The 20,831-nt window shown below is 39.6% G+C and overlaps 1 protein-coding gene and 1 long non-coding RNA gene across 6 annotated transcripts in view; one reads left to right on the forward strand and one right to left on the reverse strand.

Annotated features, from left to right (window-relative positions):
• Nucleotides 1–20,831, reverse strand: part of CEP85L (centrosomal protein 85 like) — a 193,246-nt gene that overhangs the window by 101,653 nt on the left and 70,762 nt on the right. For all 4 annotated transcript variants that reach the window (XM_055391939.2, XM_031012185.3, XM_055391941.2 and 1 more), the window contains one exon: nucleotides 3,753–4,540. In XM_055391939.2, coding sequence (XP_055247914.1) covers nucleotides 3,753–4,540 — 788 coding nt within the window. The remainder of the gene's footprint in view (nucleotides 1–3,752; nucleotides 4,541–20,831) is intronic.
• Nucleotides 3,859–20,689, forward strand: LOC134758770 (uncharacterized). 2 transcript variants are annotated; one of them, XR_010134353.1, is made up of 4 exons: nucleotides 3,859–3,994; nucleotides 12,682–12,886; nucleotides 14,445–14,669; nucleotides 19,917–20,689. It is a non-coding gene; the product is annotated as an uncharacterized lncRNA (long non-coding RNA). The 2 variants fall into 2 exon arrangements; XR_010134354.1 differs by lacking the exon at nucleotides 19,917–20,689 and having other exon boundaries at nucleotides 14,445–17,025.

Here is a 20,831-nt window from a genome sequence, read left to right on the forward strand (position 1 = left end):
TAATTTTATAGGGGTTTTTTTGGTGACTTTCCCCAAATAAAACAAAATCAAGATGCCCAAGTCCAGACACACAAGAGGGCAGACATATATAAGATAACAAATTGCTACTACATAGCGATTATTTATCTTTTGATTATTTTTGAGTCTTCTGGCAAAGTAGGACTATAATAAATTTTCAGAAAAGATCTGCTCTTCTGCTAAGTAACAGCACACTTCAAAATGTCCAGAAATTTTACGCTAATATTACATAGAAAACTTGACAGATGAAAAAAGTCAAACACATTACTAATTTTATTCATTAAAACAGGTATATAAAAGTCCTCTTTAACTACCTAATGAATGTGTCATATCCTAATATAGGGAGTGTCATAGTGTTCACATCTTTGAATATATAAATTATCTCAAAGTTAAAAAATTAAAGCCAGAACAGGGTACAAAAATAAGAATAAAAATAAGAAAACTTTCTTTTCACAGGACATAACAGAATACTTTAAACACTCTCAAGTTATAAATAAAACTTTTTCATTATTATTTCATGTTAGACAAAAAACAAGTCATTTTACTTTAACTCATTTTATCAATTTTTTTTTTTTTTAAATCAAGAGACAGGGTGTTACTCTGTCACGCAGGCTGGAATGCAGTCACATGATCATTGCACACTGCAGCCTTGAACTCTTGGGGTGCAAAGGATTCTCCAACCTTGGTTCCCAAGTAGCTGGCACTACAGGGGCACATCACCATATACGGCTAATTCTTTTTATTTTTTTTAGAGATGGGGTCTCATTGCCCAGGCTGGTCCCAAACGCCTATCCTCAAGCTATCCACCCCCCATCAGCCTCCCAAAGTGTTGGGATTACAGGGGTGAGCTACCATGCTTGGTCCAAATTTTTTGTTTATACAAGGGAAAATCTCCAGTAAAATATGTATAGGTGCCAATACCATAACTGTTCAAACACCCTTATGACTAAATAGGCACAAAATTTCATCTTTTTAATGACTGCCACCTGAAGTTCAGAAACATCCTAGGGAAAAAAGGATAAACAACTTCATCAATAAAGAGGCTACTATTATTTCACTACTGTCTGGGAGATCCATCGTGGGCTTACAGGAATCCAAATGGATACTGCCGTTACGTGTAGAAGTGTTTATCCTCCATCCCTTCCACCCTACCTTCCCCAAGAAAAGGAACTCAAGGGGGCCATGGAAAGGGAAGGAGTCTTCCCAAAAAGACCAGACTGTTTTTCTCCTCTGTCATAGTCCCTATAGAGTCAGGCAGCTTAGGGGTTGCAGGGGGTGGGTAGCATAAGTGTGATGTACTACAGAGGAAAGAGTCAAAGACTAGCAGTAGGCATTACACATGGAGCCTTCTATCATAAACCATCTGAGGGCATAATGGCTTCTTTTCATTCACAAAGGAAAATGATTCAGAGTACTACACTCCTGCACTCTTGATGATTTAGCAGAAAACCATGGAAATCAAGGAACAACACACACATAAGAACGTGTGGCTGGCTCAATAATTATTCTGGATTAAGTCCTAGGAAGAGCAAACCTTCAATGTTACAAATTAACCTGGGGAGTGGGGAGCTGTGAGGATCAAATGAGATAAAATACTGTGAAAGCTACAGAATTCTGTAACATATAAATCTAAGGTTTTATTAGATTATGACTTTCAGCCAAATTCCTTTTCTTAGTTGTAAAAATATTGTTTTTTCATGGTGAGTGTTTAGGAGTTGTGCTTGCAAATCACAATTTATCAGATGGCCTGGTCCTTATTAAGGTTCTTCTCTTTATGTAAAAATTAGATTAAAAGAAAATCAGTGTTTCTATGATTTTTATCTTTTTTCCTTTTTAGAGACGGGGTCTGGCCATGTTGCCCAGGCTAGTCTCAAACTCCTGGACTCAGGCAATTCTCCTGCCTTGGCCTCCCAAATTGCTGGGATTACAGGCATGCGCTACAGTGCCTGGCCAGAAGTCAATGTTTCAAAGAGGCTTTTAAGAAACAACTATGATGAAAGCTTTTAAAATAAAGATAATACTACTTGGAGGCTCCAAGAAGGTATTTAACAACTTTTTTCTGTAGTTTTCTAAGGAGGAAATTAGAAGGGAAGCAGTCATTTAATGATTACTACTTAGTTTGTCTAGTTTTCTTTACCTGAATTCATCTTTCTACTCCAAAACTTAAAAGCGCTATAAAGAGACCATCCCAAATAAAGTTAATCAAGAAGGAGGGCTTTCCAGGGGATATGCAAATTTTGCTCTTTAGTTGCCTTCTCTCTCTACTATGCACTAGAAAGAAGATTTAAAAACAAATTTATCTCAACAGTGTGTCCCCAACCTCCCTACCCTCCTCTGCATTGCTTTGAGGCTAAGAAGAACACCTTGCTTAAACCAGAGATTTGTCCAAGCAGAATAAAAAGCATGAATCAGTATTTACTCCTTGAAATTTGCCCAATTATCTCTATCACACCTACTCTAGCTTGGAATAGCATACTCAGCCCCACTGGACAGCTCCAATTCTGTGTAAAGACACCAGCTGGAGAAACAACTGCCTGATCTCTGTTTTCCTATAATGACAAACATTTGAAAACTAAAACTTGACAGTATTTGAAAAATTAGGTTTCCTATTTTTAATCATTTGAATGGATAAATCACAAATTTCTAATTCAATCATAATGATTCTTCTGTTTTGATTGTGTTGTTTAACTACATAATCAAAATTATAAGAACTGTATCTAAAATAAGAATAAAGAAGGCACATGCGATATGTTAAGGGTTCTCCTATGAATGTAGCATGTTAGGGTTCTATGTTTTGAGATCATACTCATATTTGTGAGGTTCCTGGACAAGTGATTTCCTTATCCTTTCATAGCCTATGTTCATTTATTCTATTTGTTTTTATTAGTAGTAGTAATGAATACCAATTTTACATTTTTACTCTAGGGAAAATTTGCAATTTTTTATAGAATTAATTTGTTTCAGAAAATTCTGATGATAAAAAATAGATGACAGGACTTATATCAGAAAATTAGTTTCCTTGTTAAAACAAGCTACAGAAAATTGTCTTGGAATAGAAACATTCCCAGATTAAGAAATTTACACATTTACATGCTATTCCCTAGACCAACTGGGGGCTGTATACTATTTTTCTTTATATATGATATCATCATAAAGCGCTTTCTATAAACTGATTAATGAATGCCTTGACACATAATTTTTTTTTAAAAAAAGTACATCTGATTTATAAACCTAAATACATCATGTATCACCAAAACTTTACAAATGACTGTAGTTCCACCTTCTCATTGTACAGATGAAGAAACTGAGGCCCAGAGAAATTAAGTGAAAAAGTCGTCCACGTTCTAAATCTAACAGAACCAGACACAAAATCTAAGACCTTGTATAGCCAAGTTGATGCTCTTTCTATTATACCTATGCTAGCTTTTTTGTTTGTTTCCAAGTTTATTTAGATTGAGTATGTTTTGCTTTATTTTTATGCCCATTTAACAAATGAAAAGGAAAGAACAAGCTAGGTACAAGGTTTTCAGATTTTCATGTTAATTAGTCTCAAATGCTTTGCAAGTTTTGTTTATCAACAACACTTTTCGGTTTGCAACATTTCTGCCTATTAACTCGCAGGGAAAAGGAAATGCAAAACAATCTGTGGACACTTGTCATATGCTTACTGCAAGTGTGCTACTATACTCATAACATCCACTGGAGGGAAGCAAACACTAGATTTTGCGCCTTACCTGCATTGGTGTTTCACTTCCTTGTCGAAAGTCTTCAATTTGCTGCTGTTGCCAAGGAGCTAAACTGTAAGAATCCTCTGTATTTCTACCTTCCAAAGGATTTGTCCGCAGCTGCTCTGTAAGCCACATCTGAGTCCTTACGGAAGGCTGAATGGGAACTCCACCTACTGCCTGTTGACCAAGCATTAAATATTTTGGAGGTTCAAAAGCCTCTGAGCTTGTCATAATGGGCTTGCTTTCAGGTAAGGCACTATATGTCATGTCTACAGTCTGTCTCCTAAGAGTAGAGGAAGAGGCTCTAAAGTCCTCCTTGCTACAGCTCTCAAATTTATACTTGCAGTCCAGAGTTGATGACCGTTTTTTATTTATTTCCTTGTCCTCTAACTTAAGCATCTCCATACTATCATGTAAACAGCTAGGCCCAATTGTCCTCAGTTGTGATGTTAAAGCCTTAGCCTTCCCTATCTTCTCCAAACCATTCCTTGACTCTTCTCTGCATACAGTGCCACCCTGGCCACAGTTATCCGGGGCAGTGAGTTTGGATAAAGATGACCATTTCCGAAGTGGCCGGAAGTCCTTCATGTCTAGTGAAGAGTCCTGCTCCCCCCTACTGTGGTTTCCCAATGTTTGCATGAGGCTTGTACTCCATTTTGAGCCATCTGGTGTCAATGATTCCCTAAGTTTGGAAACTGAAGCGCTGGAATTAGACGGCATCACATGGGCAGTAGGAAGAGTAATCAATGATTGACTAGGCTTAAAAGATAATGTGCCACTTGAAGTTGAATGATCTGGAAAGAAAAAAGATGGTCAAATTAGTTACAATTAACAGACAAAAGAGAATGAGGTAAAATGCAAAATGCCAAAAGAAAAATCTGAACATGGTTTCATAGCACAAGCTTTTTGTTTTTTTTTTTTTTTGAGACGGAGTTTTAGCTTGTCGCCTAGGCTGGAGTGCAGTGGCAAGATCTTGGCTCACTGCAATCTCTGCCTCCTGGGTTCAAGTGACTCTCCTGCCTCAGACTCCCGAGTAGCAGGGATTCCAGGCGCCCGCCAGCACGCCCGGCTAACTTTTTGTATTTTTAGTAGAGACGGGGCTTTGCCATGTTGGGCAGGCTGGTCTCGAACTCCTGACTTAAGGTGATCTGCCTGCCTCAGCCTCCCAAAGTGCTGGGATTACAGGCATGAGCCACTGTGCCCAGCCCAGCACAAGCTTTTCAAAAAGACATCCTCAAAATGAGTAAATTATTATTATCCTTTTATCTGAAACAAGTCAACATAGTTTCAGATTGGATTTTCTAAATATGGATACGTAATAGAGTATATGGCCTTTTACCATCTACTGTACTTACAGGTGAAAAGTGATTTAAAATAGGTTTATATTTACCCTAATTAAAGTATTGTACCTTTAAAAGGAAAAATCCAACTCCTTACTGAGAGGTGTTATTCATAATCCAGCAATGAAGTCTCAGACACAACTTTGTCAGAAAAATGGTATTTTTCAGTGTCTTTCCTGAACTGTGAAAATCTATGCCAGATCTGAACATTTTAGAACCTCCCCAAACTCTAATTCAAATGAGAAATATGAGTAAAGGTGCTCCTGCAATAATGAAAAATAGTCCCAAAGGGTTCACTTCCAGTCTCATTTAATGGCATATATATATGTGTGTACACATATGTATGAATATATATGTATGTGTGTGTATATATATATATATATATATCCATATTCACCCCAAGCTAGACCCTTAGAGTCTACTTTTATTCCTTTCTCTCTATATTTATTAAATCCCCAAGTTGTACATTTTTACCTCCAAAATAGTTGAGTTTCTATTACTTTAGGTCAGGCCCTCACATTACACTCTTCTATACAAATGAATAGTTTTGGCAGACTAAATGAAAGGCTGAAAGATAAATAAGGGCTTAAATACTCAATAAATTTACCATCAAGTGCCATGTTATCATCATATATATCAAATTAAAACCAAAGACTATAATTTTGTAACCAAGGGATATCTAGAAAGGGGGTAGCAATTTAAATTGGTGTGTGGGGAGGAAGTAAGTGATGGAGACCTTTGCAATTTATTCTGTATCTCCCCACACTGTTTGACTCTTATACCAGAAGATACTTATTACTTGTATTTTCTTACATTGTCTTATGGAAAAAGTTATGTTGATAAAGTTGTAAGAAAATTCAGATTAAAACGAGCCAGGTAGACTATTCAAAAAATAAAATTCCAGTGGGTCTTTGCACAGAATTTGTTAACTTGGACATGAAAAGGGAAAAACATTACAAATGAAGGAATATAAACAGAAGTATTGTAGTGGATAGTTATCATATTCAAGACTGCTTATCAGCTTCTGAAGAAACTTCCTGCATTTAGGAAAATTCTCACATTACTGACTCCAACCCTCCCAAAATATATTTCAGACCTCAAAATCCCAGTACACCCTGAAACTATGATGCAGACATTCAGAGGCAGCAGCACAAGATTGCAGTTTTGGAAGTAAGTCACATGATAAGATGGACTCAGTGTGGAGCTACCATTTTTGGGTGATACAGGCAACAGCAGAGGCATCACCTTTCCACAACAGCAGTGACAGACATGGCCCCGTAGTGGCTGCGGAATCAAAATTCCTATCCCGGAACTGGCAGCAGCTAGACAGCTTAGTGGCGGAAGACTGACAGTTCTCATATATGATTTGAGGCATATTACTTGGAAGCTTATCCTTAAGCCTGGCTCTCCAGCCTTCCTAAAAATTCTGTGAAGCACCAAATATCCTTAAGTAAATTTCCTATGTGCTCAACCAGCCAGTAAACAACTTCTGCTGATTGAAAACACTGAATAGTCCAATCATGAAGCCAAAAGAATGTGGCTGTATAACAAGAAAAATAAATCCATGTATCTACAGTATGGAGTTAAAGTGCCAAGAAAAGTTGTCAAGGTAACTCTTGATAGGTAAAGGTGAAGCAGAATTATACACATCTTCAAACGCTCTGCTAAGTAAAGAGCCTGGCCTTCATTCAGCATGAAATGTGGTTATCACTGAGCTTCCAAACAAAGGAGTGAATGATATGATCAAAAAAACTGTACTTAAGATGACTGATTATTCTGACAGCAGAGTTGCCAATGGATTAAAGCAAAACAACTGGCAAACACAGTGATTAACAGACTATTCTGGTAATCAGGAGAACAAGAAAATAAAGGGGAATATGCTACTGAGGGTTGGTTCTAAATAGAAACAGGACAGACGTCCCCAAAAGTTTATGGAATATTTGTATTCACATATTATAGCATTATATATATTTTACATATATTTGTATTAATATTACTAAAGGAGTAGTTACACTAAAATCATCATAGCCTCTAAAAGATATCTTTAAATTAAAAAAAATAAAAAATTAGTCTTGTATCAAGTTGCAGGTAAAAATATAGACCAAAGGTTAAGTATAACAGTTTTAATTTCAAAACTATTATATAGAGTAAAATATAGGGCTGGGGGCAGTGGCTCACACCTGTAATTCCAGCAATTTGGGAGGCCAAGGCAGGCGGATTACTTGAGGTCAGGAGTTCAAGACCACCTTCACCAACAATAATGAAACTCCATCTCTACTAAAAATACAAAACTTAGCCAGGTGTGGTGGCAGGCGCCTGTAATCCCAGCTACACAAGAGGCTGTGGCAGGAGAATGGCTTGAACCTGTGAGGCGGAGGCTGCAGTAAGCAGAGATTGTGCCACTGTACTCCAGCCTGGGTGACAAAGCTAGACTCTGTCTCAAAAAAAAAAAAAAAAAAAAAGGAGTAAAATATACAGCCTTTTCATGGCACATGTATACATATGTAACAAACCTGCACGTTGTGCATATGTACCCTAGAACTTAAAGTATAATAAAAATTTATATTCAAATAAATAAATAAATAAATAAAAATAAATAAAAAACATACAGCCTTTTTAGATTCAAATTCTGGCTCTATCACTCAGTAGTTATGCGTGCTCAAACATGTTATTTAATAGTTAGTTACCTCCTCCATAGAATGGAGATGACAACAGTGAGAATTAAATCAAAACACATAAAATACACAGAAGAATTCCTGGCAGAAAGCAAAATGTTAGTTATTATGATGTCATTAAAAAGCTACAAGTAAATATTAATTTCAATGTAACAGACAAAGGCTAAATACCCATACATATAAAGAGCTTCAACAAATCAACAAAAAAAACCTAGCACTCAATTTTAAAATAGGCCAAAAAAATTCAATAAGTAAATAAACAAGAAACACAACTAGAGAATATATATTTTTTAAAAATCCTCAAACTCACTAATAGTAAAGATACATTCTCTATCATATTCAGAAAACTATTAAAGGCTGCAAATATACTACAGTAATGGGAACACAAACTGTTATAGTCTTTGAAAGAAGAGAGGCAATTTGTACATATCACTGTTTAAAATATGAATACACATATGTGAACATACATATCTAGATATGTAGATACGTGCATATCTATATATAAATACATATACATTCATTAGCAGAGAAAAGATCCGAAAGAATACACACAAAACTTAATAAACAAAGGTAACCTCTACATAGTGGAAAGGGGGCAAAAGGAGAAAAATACTTCCACATTTTACTTTATACAATGTCTTATTTTAATTGCTTCCAAGGAATATAACTTGACCATATGGTCAAACTTCTGCAAAGGTATTTTGTTGTTCTGTGACCTCAAAGAGTTTAAAATACTTCTAAAGTATGAATAATAAATAGGTAATTGTCTCACTTTCCATATCACAGCGGAATCCTCTAAGACCCAGTTTGGCTGCTTCTTGTATCCAGTAATGTGCTACTTTCCAATCTGCCTTTACTAACTCAGTACTTTCCAAATGCAAAGAAAAATCAGCAATGAGTGAAAAATCAATTTCACATCAGACTAGTGTTTATTCCCTAAATCTGAAAGCAGCTGATATATGCTGTCCATAGACTATGATACTGAATATAGAATTTATTCCTAAAATTCCCTTATTACAAATTCTCAAATCTTGGCATAAAAAAAGTTGCCTGAGAGCTGGTGCCCTACTCCAAGAGATTATGATCCAGTAAGAGTAGAGAAGGGCCTAGGAAATACCACTTCTAAATAAGTGATTTTGCTGCTTCATTTACTATAACATCATTCCATATGGGTCTGATTCCAGTTCTGAAGGCTTTAAGCTTAAATATCCCAAGTTCAACCATAACCAGTATCTGAGTTCTAGTGTAAAATCTGATTAACTGTGACATTCAGAATTCATTACTGTCAAAACTAAGGATCAAAGCTTAGTCTACTGACATACATATGCACACACACACACATGCACACACAACATATGAATAAATGAAAAAAGAATTATTTGAAAGAATTAAATATTTAGTATTTATAAGAGAATTAAATATAAGAATTAAAATTTTTAAATTAAATATTTAAGAATATATGAACAAAGAATATTTTCCCCCAGTATGAATATCTAGGTGGGAAAAGGGTCATTATTATACCTTAGAAATGAGTCTAGAAAATGTTAACTTTAACAATTTCAACACTTAAAAATGTTATTTTACCCTGAGGAAACACAGTTAATTAGAGGTAGATATAATGCAATTCCTAATGTGCTTGATTAGGCTACCTAATTGTAGCCACAAATCCCAAATGCAAGTTATTACTATCTATCCCACATCTAAGTCACAACAGTGATATCTGAAACCAACAGAGGGTAGTCCTTTTAAAAACAAGAATGTGGCTTATAGCATTGACAGTAGGCATAGATGAGCTAATGGTTTCAGACAGATTTAAGTTTTAAAGGCCAGAATATAAGAAAGGGACACTGATATAGCCTGATAATGCAAGTGAGTTGTATTTAAGACAACATATTTCTCAATTCCAAACAAAATCCCAATCTTCTGTTTCGCTATCATGTTATTCTCATCTGGTATTAAATGAAAACATTGATTCTATCTTCTCTTATATACAGGGATGGTATCTCTCTCTCTCTCTCTCTCTCTCTCTCTCTGCTCTATCCTTCTGATAGTAATAAGGAATTAAATGCAAAAAAAGACCACTCCCACCCTCCAGATCTATATTAAACAATAAATCATGAGTCTTCACAGTTTAAAAAATAATCAGTAAACTATATAACCCTGTATCAAAACACTGATTTAAAATAACATTTTCATACCTATCAGTCAACATAAAATATTATAACAAATATTTTATTTTTTAAATAAAATTGTTAACCCTAACCACAAAGGCAATAATTTTGTTTTGTTTTGTTTTGTTTTCTTGGAGACAGTTTTGCTCTTGTTGCCCAGGCTGGAGTGCAAGGGAACAATCTCAGCTCACCACAACCTCTGCCTCCCAGGTTCAAGCGATTCTCCTGCCTCAGCCTCCTGAGTAGCTGGGATTACAGGCATGCACCACCACACCTGGCTAACTTTGTATTTTTAGTAGAGACGGGGTTTCTCCATGTTGGTCAGGCTGGTCTCGAACTCCCAACCTCATGTGATCTGCCCGCCTTGCCCTCCCAAAGTGCTGGGATTACAGGCGGAAGCCACCACTCCTGGCCCAGGTAATAATTTTTATACAACACAATGAGTTTTTTTTCCCTTCCTGCTAATGCCATGATCATATCATGTTACATAGGAAAAAAAAAAACATGTTATGCCACATGTAACCCATTCTTTAAAAAAAAAAAAAAAAAAAGTGTATTCCTAGCACTTTGGGAAGCCAAAGTCGCCAGGTGACGAGGTCAAGATATCAAGACCATCCTGGCCAACATCGTGAAACTCTGTCTCTACTTAGAAAAAAACAAAAAACAAACACAAAAAAATTAGCAAGGTGTCATGGTGGGCGCCTGTAGTCCCAGCTACTTGGGAGGCTGAGGCAGGAGATTCACTTGAACCCGGGAGGCGGAGGTTGCAGTGAGCCGAGATTGCGCCATTGCACTCCAGTCTGGAGACAGAGCGAGACTCTGTCTCAAATAAATAAATAAACAAATAAATAAATATTTCAAAGTATTCTCTATATTTTTAGGTAAATATATTTTAATATTCTAAACCACACACTGCTAGGAGTGGGGCTATATAAAGTAATTCATCTAAAGAGTCTCCTAGGAATGTATTATGTACAAGGCATTATGCTAGGTGGAAAAGACAACACAAATATATTAATCTCAATAAAAATATGAGGCCGGGCGCGGTGGCTCACGTCTGTAATCCCAGCAATTTGGGAGGCCGAGGCGGGCGGATCACCTGAGGTCAGGAGTTAGAGACCAGCCTGGCTAACATGGTAAAACCCATTTCTACTAAAAATACAAAATAGCCGGACGCAGTGGTGCACGCCTGTAATACCAGCTACTCGGGAGGCTGAGGCAGGAGAATCACTTGAACCCAGGAGGCAGAGGTTGCAGTGAGCTAAGACTGCACCATTGCACTCCAGCTTGGGTAACAAGAGTGATACTCCGTCTCCAAAAATAATAATAATAATAATAATAATATGAATCAGGCCTTCCCCTAAGGGCTTACATTTCACAGCTGCAGAGCAGGACTAAAGCTCATGAAGAAACTGCAAAACATCAGACAATGAGAAGTGGTGAGCCATGGAGAAAGGGCAAACTATTAATAAAACAACTATCAATGATAGCCAACTTCTCAACAGCAATAATGGAATCCAGAACACAATGGACTAATATCTTCAAAGGGTTGAGTAAATAACTGACATCCAAAAATTGTTTTTGCAGGGAAACTAAACTGTCTTTCCAGATAGAAAAATATATTTTCAGCTAAGCAAAAACAGAATTTGGAGACTCACTGAAAGAACTGCTAAAGTTCCTTGAGTTTATTTCAGAATAATGAATAATGAATTCTGAGTTGAAAAAGGAACAGCAAAGAGACAAATGGTAAACTTGTGATTAAATCTAAACAACAGTAACAATGCATACAACAATAAAAACAATATCTAACATGTGGTTAAAAGTAAAAATATATATACTTAGCAACCATGACATATAACTCACAACAGGGGTGGCTGGTATTCCAACATTTTATAGTCCTCATATTTACCAGTAGAGAATAAAGATTCTGATTACCATTATAGATAGATGGGTATATATCATACCATTATAGATGGGTATGTATTATAATTTCTATATTAAAAACCAGAAGATACGTAGAGATGGTGTGACTGGATAGCTACAGGCAAAAGAATAAAGTTAGACCCCTATTTCATAGCACCCATGAATATTAATTCAAATGAATCAATAGGCCTAAATGTAACAGCTAAAACTATAAAACTCTTAGAAGAAACTAAATAAAATTCATAAAAGAAATCTTCATGACCTTGTACACTGTCTCTTAGCAACCATTAATAACAAACTAAGAAATTTATTCTTACATGCTTATATAAAGCAAGATGAAAAGCTGGTGTTAAGGACAATAAGTTCTTCAAAGCTCCCTTGGTCTCTTCCTTTGTACACAGCCCTTCCTGCTCAATCTGTAATGAGCATGTGTTCCTCAGCTTAATCTGTAACTAGCAAACCTCTTACTCTGTAAACAACTCTTTGTCAGCCCGGACATGTCCAGACATGCCTTGAACTTGTTCTGTAGGCAACTCTTCCCACCTTAGCAACAATCTCCTCCTCCCCTCCTCTCTTAGCAAATTGCATGTTCACCATAGTTAGAAAAGTTTAAGTCTTAGCCAGTCAGGTTAGTTTAGATTGTTTGGTCCGACCCCAGCCAATGGGGAAATAACACAGAAACAGGAACTGCATTAGGGATAAAAACCCTTCTCTCCTTTGTTCAATGTGCTCTTGCGATCGTTACTGACACAGGCACCACCCTTCTGCAGAAGTAAATTGCCTTGCTGAGAAAACGTTTTGCCTGAGTGCTGGTTCTTCTTTGCAGCACTGAGCAAAGAATTACCCATCTGGGATATCATTCTCCTCCGGGGAAGGGTCTCCAATCACCTCTCATAAGGAGACATGTCCTGCTGCCTCACTGCAGTGGCCTCAGGGGTAAGGAATCGGAACCCACCCAGTGTGAAGAATAAACCTGGACTCTCGGCAACACAGGAAGAAAAAGCCTACAGTACAGATACCACGGCAACAAGGTAACTCTGTGCACAGACCAAAGTAGGAAAAGCCAGGGGGCAGCAGGAGTACCTCCTTGGTGGTGGGGACATCCTGGAGGTTGAAAGTGTGTGAATGAGACATACAATTAAGTGCGAAGCGAGTGTGGAGTCCAGATCCATGGTTCCATGGTCACCTGATATGCCTTAGGGTAGCTTTCCTGTCGAGGGTTTATACCAACCTAAATTCCTGCGAGGGAAGTGACCAGAGAAGGATGAAGTGAAAGCAAAGGAGTGCAAGAAACCTCCAGTTGGTTTTGGGGGGGGGGGGGGGGGGCAGTGGTGAGCCTCTAGGGAAAAGGTGCAAGAAATCTCTAGTAAACAGAGGTTGAGCCCCATACACACACAGGAAACTCGAGTTGAGCCGTAGAGAAAGGGTGCGAGAAATTTCTATTAGGAGAGGTTGAGCTCCACTGACTCAGGAAAACTCAGGAAGCACCTAAAACTTCCAGGATGGGAAATACCCCAGACAAGGCAGGGAATCAAAAGGAAAAGACAGACAATATAATTCCCTCTGATAGCTCTCTAGGTCTCATGTTAAAATATTGGAGAGAAAATGAAAGTACCAAACATAAAAAGAAGCAACAAATAATAAAATATTGTTGCTTTATTTAAACCAAAGAACCTACTCTCAAACATTCAGTTTTCTGGCCAAGGTTTGAATCCAGTTAGGACTGGATTTGTCAACTTTTAATAGAATATGTCAATGACAAAAGTCCTGTTTCCCAGGAGGAAATAAACTATGCCCTGTGTTGGCGGCAAGTGCCTGTCATCCTATATCCCCTAAAAACTACAGGAGACAAGCCAGAAACTACTTACCCTTTAGATCACCTTCCCCCGCCAAACACCTCTAACTTCCCTCCCCACTTCAAGCAAATGCAGAAAAAATTAGGAGCTGAAGAAAACCCAGAAGGAAAGTGTGTATTACCAGATGGAAGAGAAATGTTGTCTAAACCTCTTGAGAGAAATACTGTCTCAGCTTCATCAAGGAACTCATTGGGGTCCCCAAGCTATATGTGATGCAGTCCTTAGAGTCTATGGGTACATAGGAATACACACCCTCGCTAAGCAAGTAGTGGATAGTTGCATAGTGTGCAGAAAAACTAATGAGCAAACCCTAAAAAAAAACCTCCCGGGGGAAGAAATCCAGGGTTAAGGCCATGCCAAAGCATCCAAGTTGACTATACTGAAATGCCCCCAACAGGCCGCCTCAAGTATTTACTAGTAATAGTAGACCACCTTACCCACTGGGTAGAAGCTCTCCCCTTCCCAAGGACAACAGTCAGTAATGTAGTCAAAGCCCTGTTAGAACATATCATACCCAGGCACTAGAAATAAAATGGGAATATCATACTCCCTGGCATCTGTCCTCATCAGGGAAAGTAGAAAAAAAAATGAACCAAAATCTAAAAAATCACCTAACCAAATTAATTCTGGAAACCCGGTTACCATGGACAAGATGCCTTCCTATTGCCTTACCAAGAATCCAAACTGCCCCCCTCAAAAAGACCTTAGCCTGTCTGTCTCTTTCCTCCCTCAGGACTCAAGGCCTCCTAGCGAGATTACATCCTTGTCAAAGGTTGGAAAGAGGGAAAGCTCAAACCCACCTGGGAAGGACCTTACCTGGTACTCCTAACAACTGAAATAGCAGTCCGGAAAGCCGAAAAAGAGTGAACACACCACACAAGTGAAGAAGGCCCCACCTCTGGCAAAGTCATGGACCACCACTCCAGGACCAACAGCCTCAAAACTAACATTCAAACGGGTTTGTCTTTTTCTTCTCCCCTTAGCTACTCAAGGATATCTTATTGTTAATGTAACTATGCTTGTCTAGTCTTACCTTGTGGAGATCTCCAAAGTCAAAGACAGTTAGCTTGTACAGAAAAGTACTTCTGCCCCTCTGTGGAAAGAGTTAATACTCCTGTGTCTTGCATATGGTGGGAATCCTCAGAGGAAGAGTTAGGCAATTGGGGGTTATGGTCTCAGTGGGCAGTTTTAAGGCACCGCCCTAAAACCATACCTACACTTCACCAAAGGGGCCACCCCTTCTGATTGTCAATCTAATCATTGCAACCCAGTACTTATCCATTGTAAAAATTAAAGATCTAAAGCAAACCATAGCCATTGAAACACAGTACCAAGATGCAAATGCCTGGCTGGAATAGATTAAATATTCCATCTGCACGCTAAACAAAAGCGATTGTTACGCTTGTGCAACAGGTAGGCCAGAAACCCAAACTGTTCCCTTTCCACTTGATTGATCCTCTGATCAACCGGGCATGAACTGTATCGTAGCCCTCTTCCAAAATCCCACAGCCTGGGGCAGTAAGGCATGTCAAACCCTCTTGCTGCTATTCCCAGAAGTGAAAAGCCCTGCAGGTCGGCCCCTGAGGGCTATCCAAGCCCCTACTACAAATATCAATTTCACCTCGTGTCTCTCACGGCAAGGGGAAAATTTGGCATTCCTTGGGAGTCTAATGGGATGCAGTGAATCTAAGCCTTTTCAACAGCTAACCAATCAGTCTGCCCTTGTTCATCCCCAAGCAGATGTATGGTGGTATTGCAGTGGACCACTATTGGATACTCTGCCAAGTAACTGGAGCGGCACTTGCGCTCTAATCCAATTGGCAATCCCTTTCACTCTGGCATTTCATCAACTAAGCAAAAAGGACAATCCTGAAAAAAGAAGTACCCCCCACGGGTCCTTTGACCCTCACATTTATATAGATGCCATCAGAGTTCCACAACGGGTGCCAAATGAATTTAAAGCCCAAAATCAAATCGCTGCAGGATTTGAATCTATATTGTTCTCGTGGGTAACTATAAAGAAAAATGTAAACTGGATAAATTACATTTACCATAATCAACAGCAGTTTGTCAGTTATACTAGGAATGCCATTAAAGGAACAGCTGAACAATTAAGTTCTACCAGCCAGATGGCCTGGGAAAACAGAATAGCCCTGAACATAATATTAGCTGAAAAAGGTGGGGTCTGTGTCATAATTGGGGCCCAATGCTTACAGAGCCTTAACACCCTAGCAAACGAATTAGCCAAAAATTCTAAAATAGAATTCTAGAATTCTTCTCTAGTCTCATGGAAAAACGGTTTAGAAAATGGAAGGGACTCATAACCTTTACTCCCCTTGCAATTATTATAGGTGTACTCATTCTTGTAGGTTGCTGCATCATACCTTGTATTCGTGGATTAGTGCAAAGGCTTATAGAAAAAGCCTTCACCAAAACCCCTCATGATTCTCCCCTGCCCTACTCACATAAGTTCCTACTCCTAAATGACCAAGAGGAACAACAAATCTAAAATATGTTAAAGAAATTTGAAGGGGAAGAACTATAAAATCAAGAGAGGGAAACTGTTAAGGACAGTAAGTTCCTCTTCAAAGTTCCCTTGGTCTCTTGCTCTGTACACAGCCCTTCCTGCTTGATCTGTAACGAGCACTTGTTCCTCAGCTTAATCTGTAACTAGCAAACCTCTTACTCTGTAAACATCTCTGTCACACCCAGACATGTCCAAACACCCCTTAAACTTATTCCGTAGGCAACTCTTCCCACCTTAGCAACAGACAGTCTCTCCCTCCCCTCCTCTCTTAGCAAACTGCATGTTCACCATATTTAGAAAGGTTTAAGTCTTAGCCAATTGGGTTAACTTAGATTGTTTGGTCCAATCCTAGCCAATGGGGAAAGGATACAGAAACAGGAACGGTGTTAGGAATAAAAACCCTTTGGCTGGGAGCGGTGGCTCACGCCTGTAATCCCAGCACTTTGGGAGGCTGAGGCGGGCGGATCACGAGGTCAGGAGATTGAGACCATCCCAGCCAACATGGTGAAACTTGTCTCTACTAAAAATACAAAAATTAGCTGGGCGTGGTGGTGGGTGCCTGTAATCCCAGCTACTCAGGAGGCTGAGGCAGGAGAATGACTTGAACCCAGGAGGCAGACATTGCCATGAGCCGAGACTGCGCCACTGCACTCCAGCCTGGTGACAGGGCAAGACTCCATCTCAAAATAAATAAATAAATAAAAATCCTCTCTTTTGTTCGGTGTGCTCTCGCGAGCGTGACTGATGCAGGCAGCACCCTTCTGTAGAAGTAAATTGCCTTGCTGAGAAAACTTTTTGCCTGAGTGCCAGTTCTTCTTTGCGGCACCGAGCACTTGTTTCTAACACTGGTTTTTTGTTTGAGTTTTTTTGAGACAAAGTCTCACTCTGTCACCCAGGCTGGTGTGCAATGGTGTGATCTTGGCTCACTGTAGCCCCAACCTCCCAAGCTCAAGAAATACTCCCATCTCAGCCCCCCAAGTAGCTGGGACTACAGGCATGTGCCACAACACCCAGCTAATATTTGTATTTATTGTAGAGACATTGTTTCACCATGATACCAAGGCTGGTCTTGAACTCTTAGGCTCAAGCAATCTGCCTGCCTTGGCTTCCCACAGTGTTGGGATTACAGGTGTGAGCCACCACGCCTGGCTGAAAAGCTGTTTTTAAAAATCAAAAAACAAAAAAACAGGCATTCTGATCTCTAGCCAGATTACTGCCAATTTAAAGGACAATTTGATGTATGGCTCAAAGAGGTCAACAATTCAAAATAAAATATTTTCCAATTTGGTCAAGGGGTGGGGACGGGCGGGAAGCTGGTCAGGAAAAAAAAAAAAAAAGTTCCTTTTTACATTTACCAAAAAAAATTAGAATTTTTTTCTTGCCTGCCTTTTAAAATTCAACTCTACTATTTTCTGGACATCTCACACTAGTTTCAATTTAAGATTAAGTCTCATCAGGCAGTTGACCTGCAGAGAGCTATAAGTGTTAACTTCTCTCCTACAAAAATTTTTACAAATCAAACTATCATGGGATGTAAGTTTTGAAAACACAAAGTTTCTTAGAAATAAAACTATTACTTTATGATAGGACAGATAATAAATGATAATCTGGTCCTTAATCTACCTGCACTGTTTGGAGAGATATGGAGTCAATAATCTCCCTATGTTATAGGAGTTATTAAGAAATTATTTTAGGCAGATAGAGAAGACAAGGGGTCCTTGGCAAGTTTTTTTTCTTTTAAGGCAGCTCCAGATACATTTCTTGCATAGCAGAAAAATGGCTTGAAGGGCAGGCCAGCAAGCTTTGATATGCAAATGCCAGCCATTAGAAACTGGGTGCACTCAATATGGCAATTCCCACCTTCTTCTTGTCACTACAAGTGCCTAACATCATGGCCACCCCCACATATCCCCACGTGTGTAGAACATCATGGTGCCCTGCATTTGCATATTAAAAGGCTAGGGTGGGAGGACCAGATTTTTGTGGGCTACATGAATGACATACCTGGTCAACCCAATCCCCTGGACTCTATGCAAATCAGACACCAGCTCCTCCAGCCTCCTAATATAAATGGCTGTTTTCTGCTGCACTCAGGGTTCCCTCTCTCAGCTTGCAGCCCCCTCCCTCTGTCTCTGTATGGGGGAGCCCCTTCTTTCTTGCCGATTTATTAAACTCTCTCCGCTCCTTAAAACCACTCCACGTATATCCATGTCGTCGTATTTAAACTGGCGTGAGAAAAGGACCCTGGTATTCCCCTCCAGTCATCAGAGTCGTATCATTTTGGTGCACTGGCCGGGAATCCGAGGTACAACATTCACTGAAGTGGTGATTATACAAGCGAACTTAAAATCTGTTCTATCATTCTGAGGTGCTCTTGGCCTCTATTTTAAAATCAAATCAAATCAAATCAATCAAAAGGCATCTGTCTGCTGGTTAGCTACACTTATCATTGGCTGCTGTTCTAAAGACTCAGATGTGAGGCTTGCTGGTGAGAACATGGAGAACCCCCCAATACCCACAGGTGATTGGGAATGTTGGCCATATTTCGAATCAGTTTCCTTTCATGGGGAGACCTCGCCATTGTGCAAGGCTGGGAAAAGTTCTGAGGCAACTGAGCATCTCTGGGCAGGGCACACCCTGGTGTGACTCAAAGGCCTCTGGACCAGACCCAGCCTCCAACAGCCCATTTCAGGTGCTGGCAGAGAATCCTCAGCTATCCGGTCATGAAACTTTCCTTCTTTTTCTATCTGTGGTCTCTTACTCTGTGTGTATGTGTCAACTGTGTGGGAATTTAGTAACCGGGAGTTTAACTCAGGAATGCCACTGCAATCTCCTGAACAGAGGGTTCCTCCGGGACAATGAGCATCTCTCTCTCAGCCCCTTGGTCTGGAGAGCACAGGGCATTTCCAGGTCTCTCTACCGTTTGTCTGAGGAGCACATAGTATTTCTAAGCCAACAGTGCCACCTAGAGGAAACAGAAATCCTCTACATGAGGCACTTTTTTTAATGCTAACACCGCAGCTTCCTTTTGCACTGCTAGAAATCAGGCTCTAAGCCTCTTCCAGGAATGGGAAAATTCTGCTTTCAACAGTTAGAAATTAAATGTCTCCCATAGCCAAATTTTAGTCTCAATATTGTCCCATCATCAGGAAAACAGCCATTTGGTTCCTACATTTCTTTAAGTCACCTATTCTGTCTCCAACAGAGACAGTACTTAATTAGTAAGGGGATTTTAAGTCTGGAAGTTAACTGAAACCATTTTTCTAAGGGTAAATGCTTTAGCATGGGCCATAATAGCAGGATATAGAGTTCAATCTGGCATAACCCCTCCATTAAAGGGGCCTTGCCCAATTACACAGTTTTCCCTGAGATCCATTTTTTTTTAGGGAGGCACACAGGTCACGCAAGTCTAGAAGGTCAAAGGGAAATAATAAGCAGAGGACTGGGACTACTTGGGTAAGTGTGACTAGGCCTCAAAAGTCTAGTTTCTCAGGTGCCATGGCTTGGAAGGTCACACCTACAGCCATAGGCGGCACATTTAACTGGGTGCCAGGACCCAGGAACCAGGGAGGGAAAATAGTTAGAGGAATGCCCCCTACTGTTTTCTTCTCCACCCTGAGTCATACACCAAAAGGAAGGAGACTAAAAGGACACTTTTATTCTCACTTCTCTTTCTAGATGGCCAACAGATCGTCTTCAGCATGCACTCCTCTGGAATGTATTTTAAAGCACTGGGACTCCTTCAACCCTGAGACTTTGAAAAAAAAGTGACTCATATTCTATTGCACAAGAGCATAGCCTTCTTACTATCTTGGGGACAGATAAACCTGGCCTGCTGTGGGGAGCCTTGATTTTAATATTATCCAACAGTTAGATCTTTTCTCCAAACAGAAGGGCAAATGGACTGAGATCCCCTATGTATAGACTTTCTTTGCCCTGTGAAACAGCCCAGACCTTTACAAGTTCTGTACAATCGACCCAGTTCTTTTAGCGGCCACAGGGAATCGTTCCCCAGAGCTAAAGCAGGTTCCAGAGGAGCAATCTGAAACAGCTATTGAATGTCCCAATCCTTCCAGTCCCCCTCCAATCATACTATCAGCTCCTCCAGCTCCACTATCTCCAGTATATCCTACTCTCCCCGCTTCATTCTTATCTCTGCAGGAAATGGCTGATAGGAATGGTGCCATGAGGGTTCAAGTTTCCTTCTCATTACAGGACCTTAAGCAAATAAACAGAGACTTGGCCCAATTTTCTGATGACCCCGATAAGTATATAGAAATTTTCCAAAATTTAACTCAGGTGTTTGATCTCACATAGAGGGATGTTATGTTGCTGCTAAGTCAGACCCTCACTGGGGCTGAGAAGCCGGCAGTTCCACAGGCAGCAGAAAAATATGGATATAAGCAACATGCCTCCTGTGGCAGACCAAGGAGAAAAAGAGGAGACAAGGAAGGCAAGGAAGAAGTGGAAACTCCATTCCCACTAGGAAGGGAAGCAGTTCCAGCAGACAACCCTGATTGGAACCCCAATAACGCAGGAAATGAATGGAAAAGGAAGCACTTCTTAAGGTCTATGTTAGAGGGCCTATGGAAG

This window comes from Gorilla gorilla, chromosome 5 (genome assembly GCF_029281585.2).
Source record: "Gorilla gorilla gorilla isolate KB3781 chromosome 5, NHGRI_mGorGor1-v2.1_pri, whole genome shotgun sequence".
NCBI lineage: Eukaryota > Metazoa > Chordata > Mammalia > Primates > Hominidae > Gorilla > Gorilla gorilla.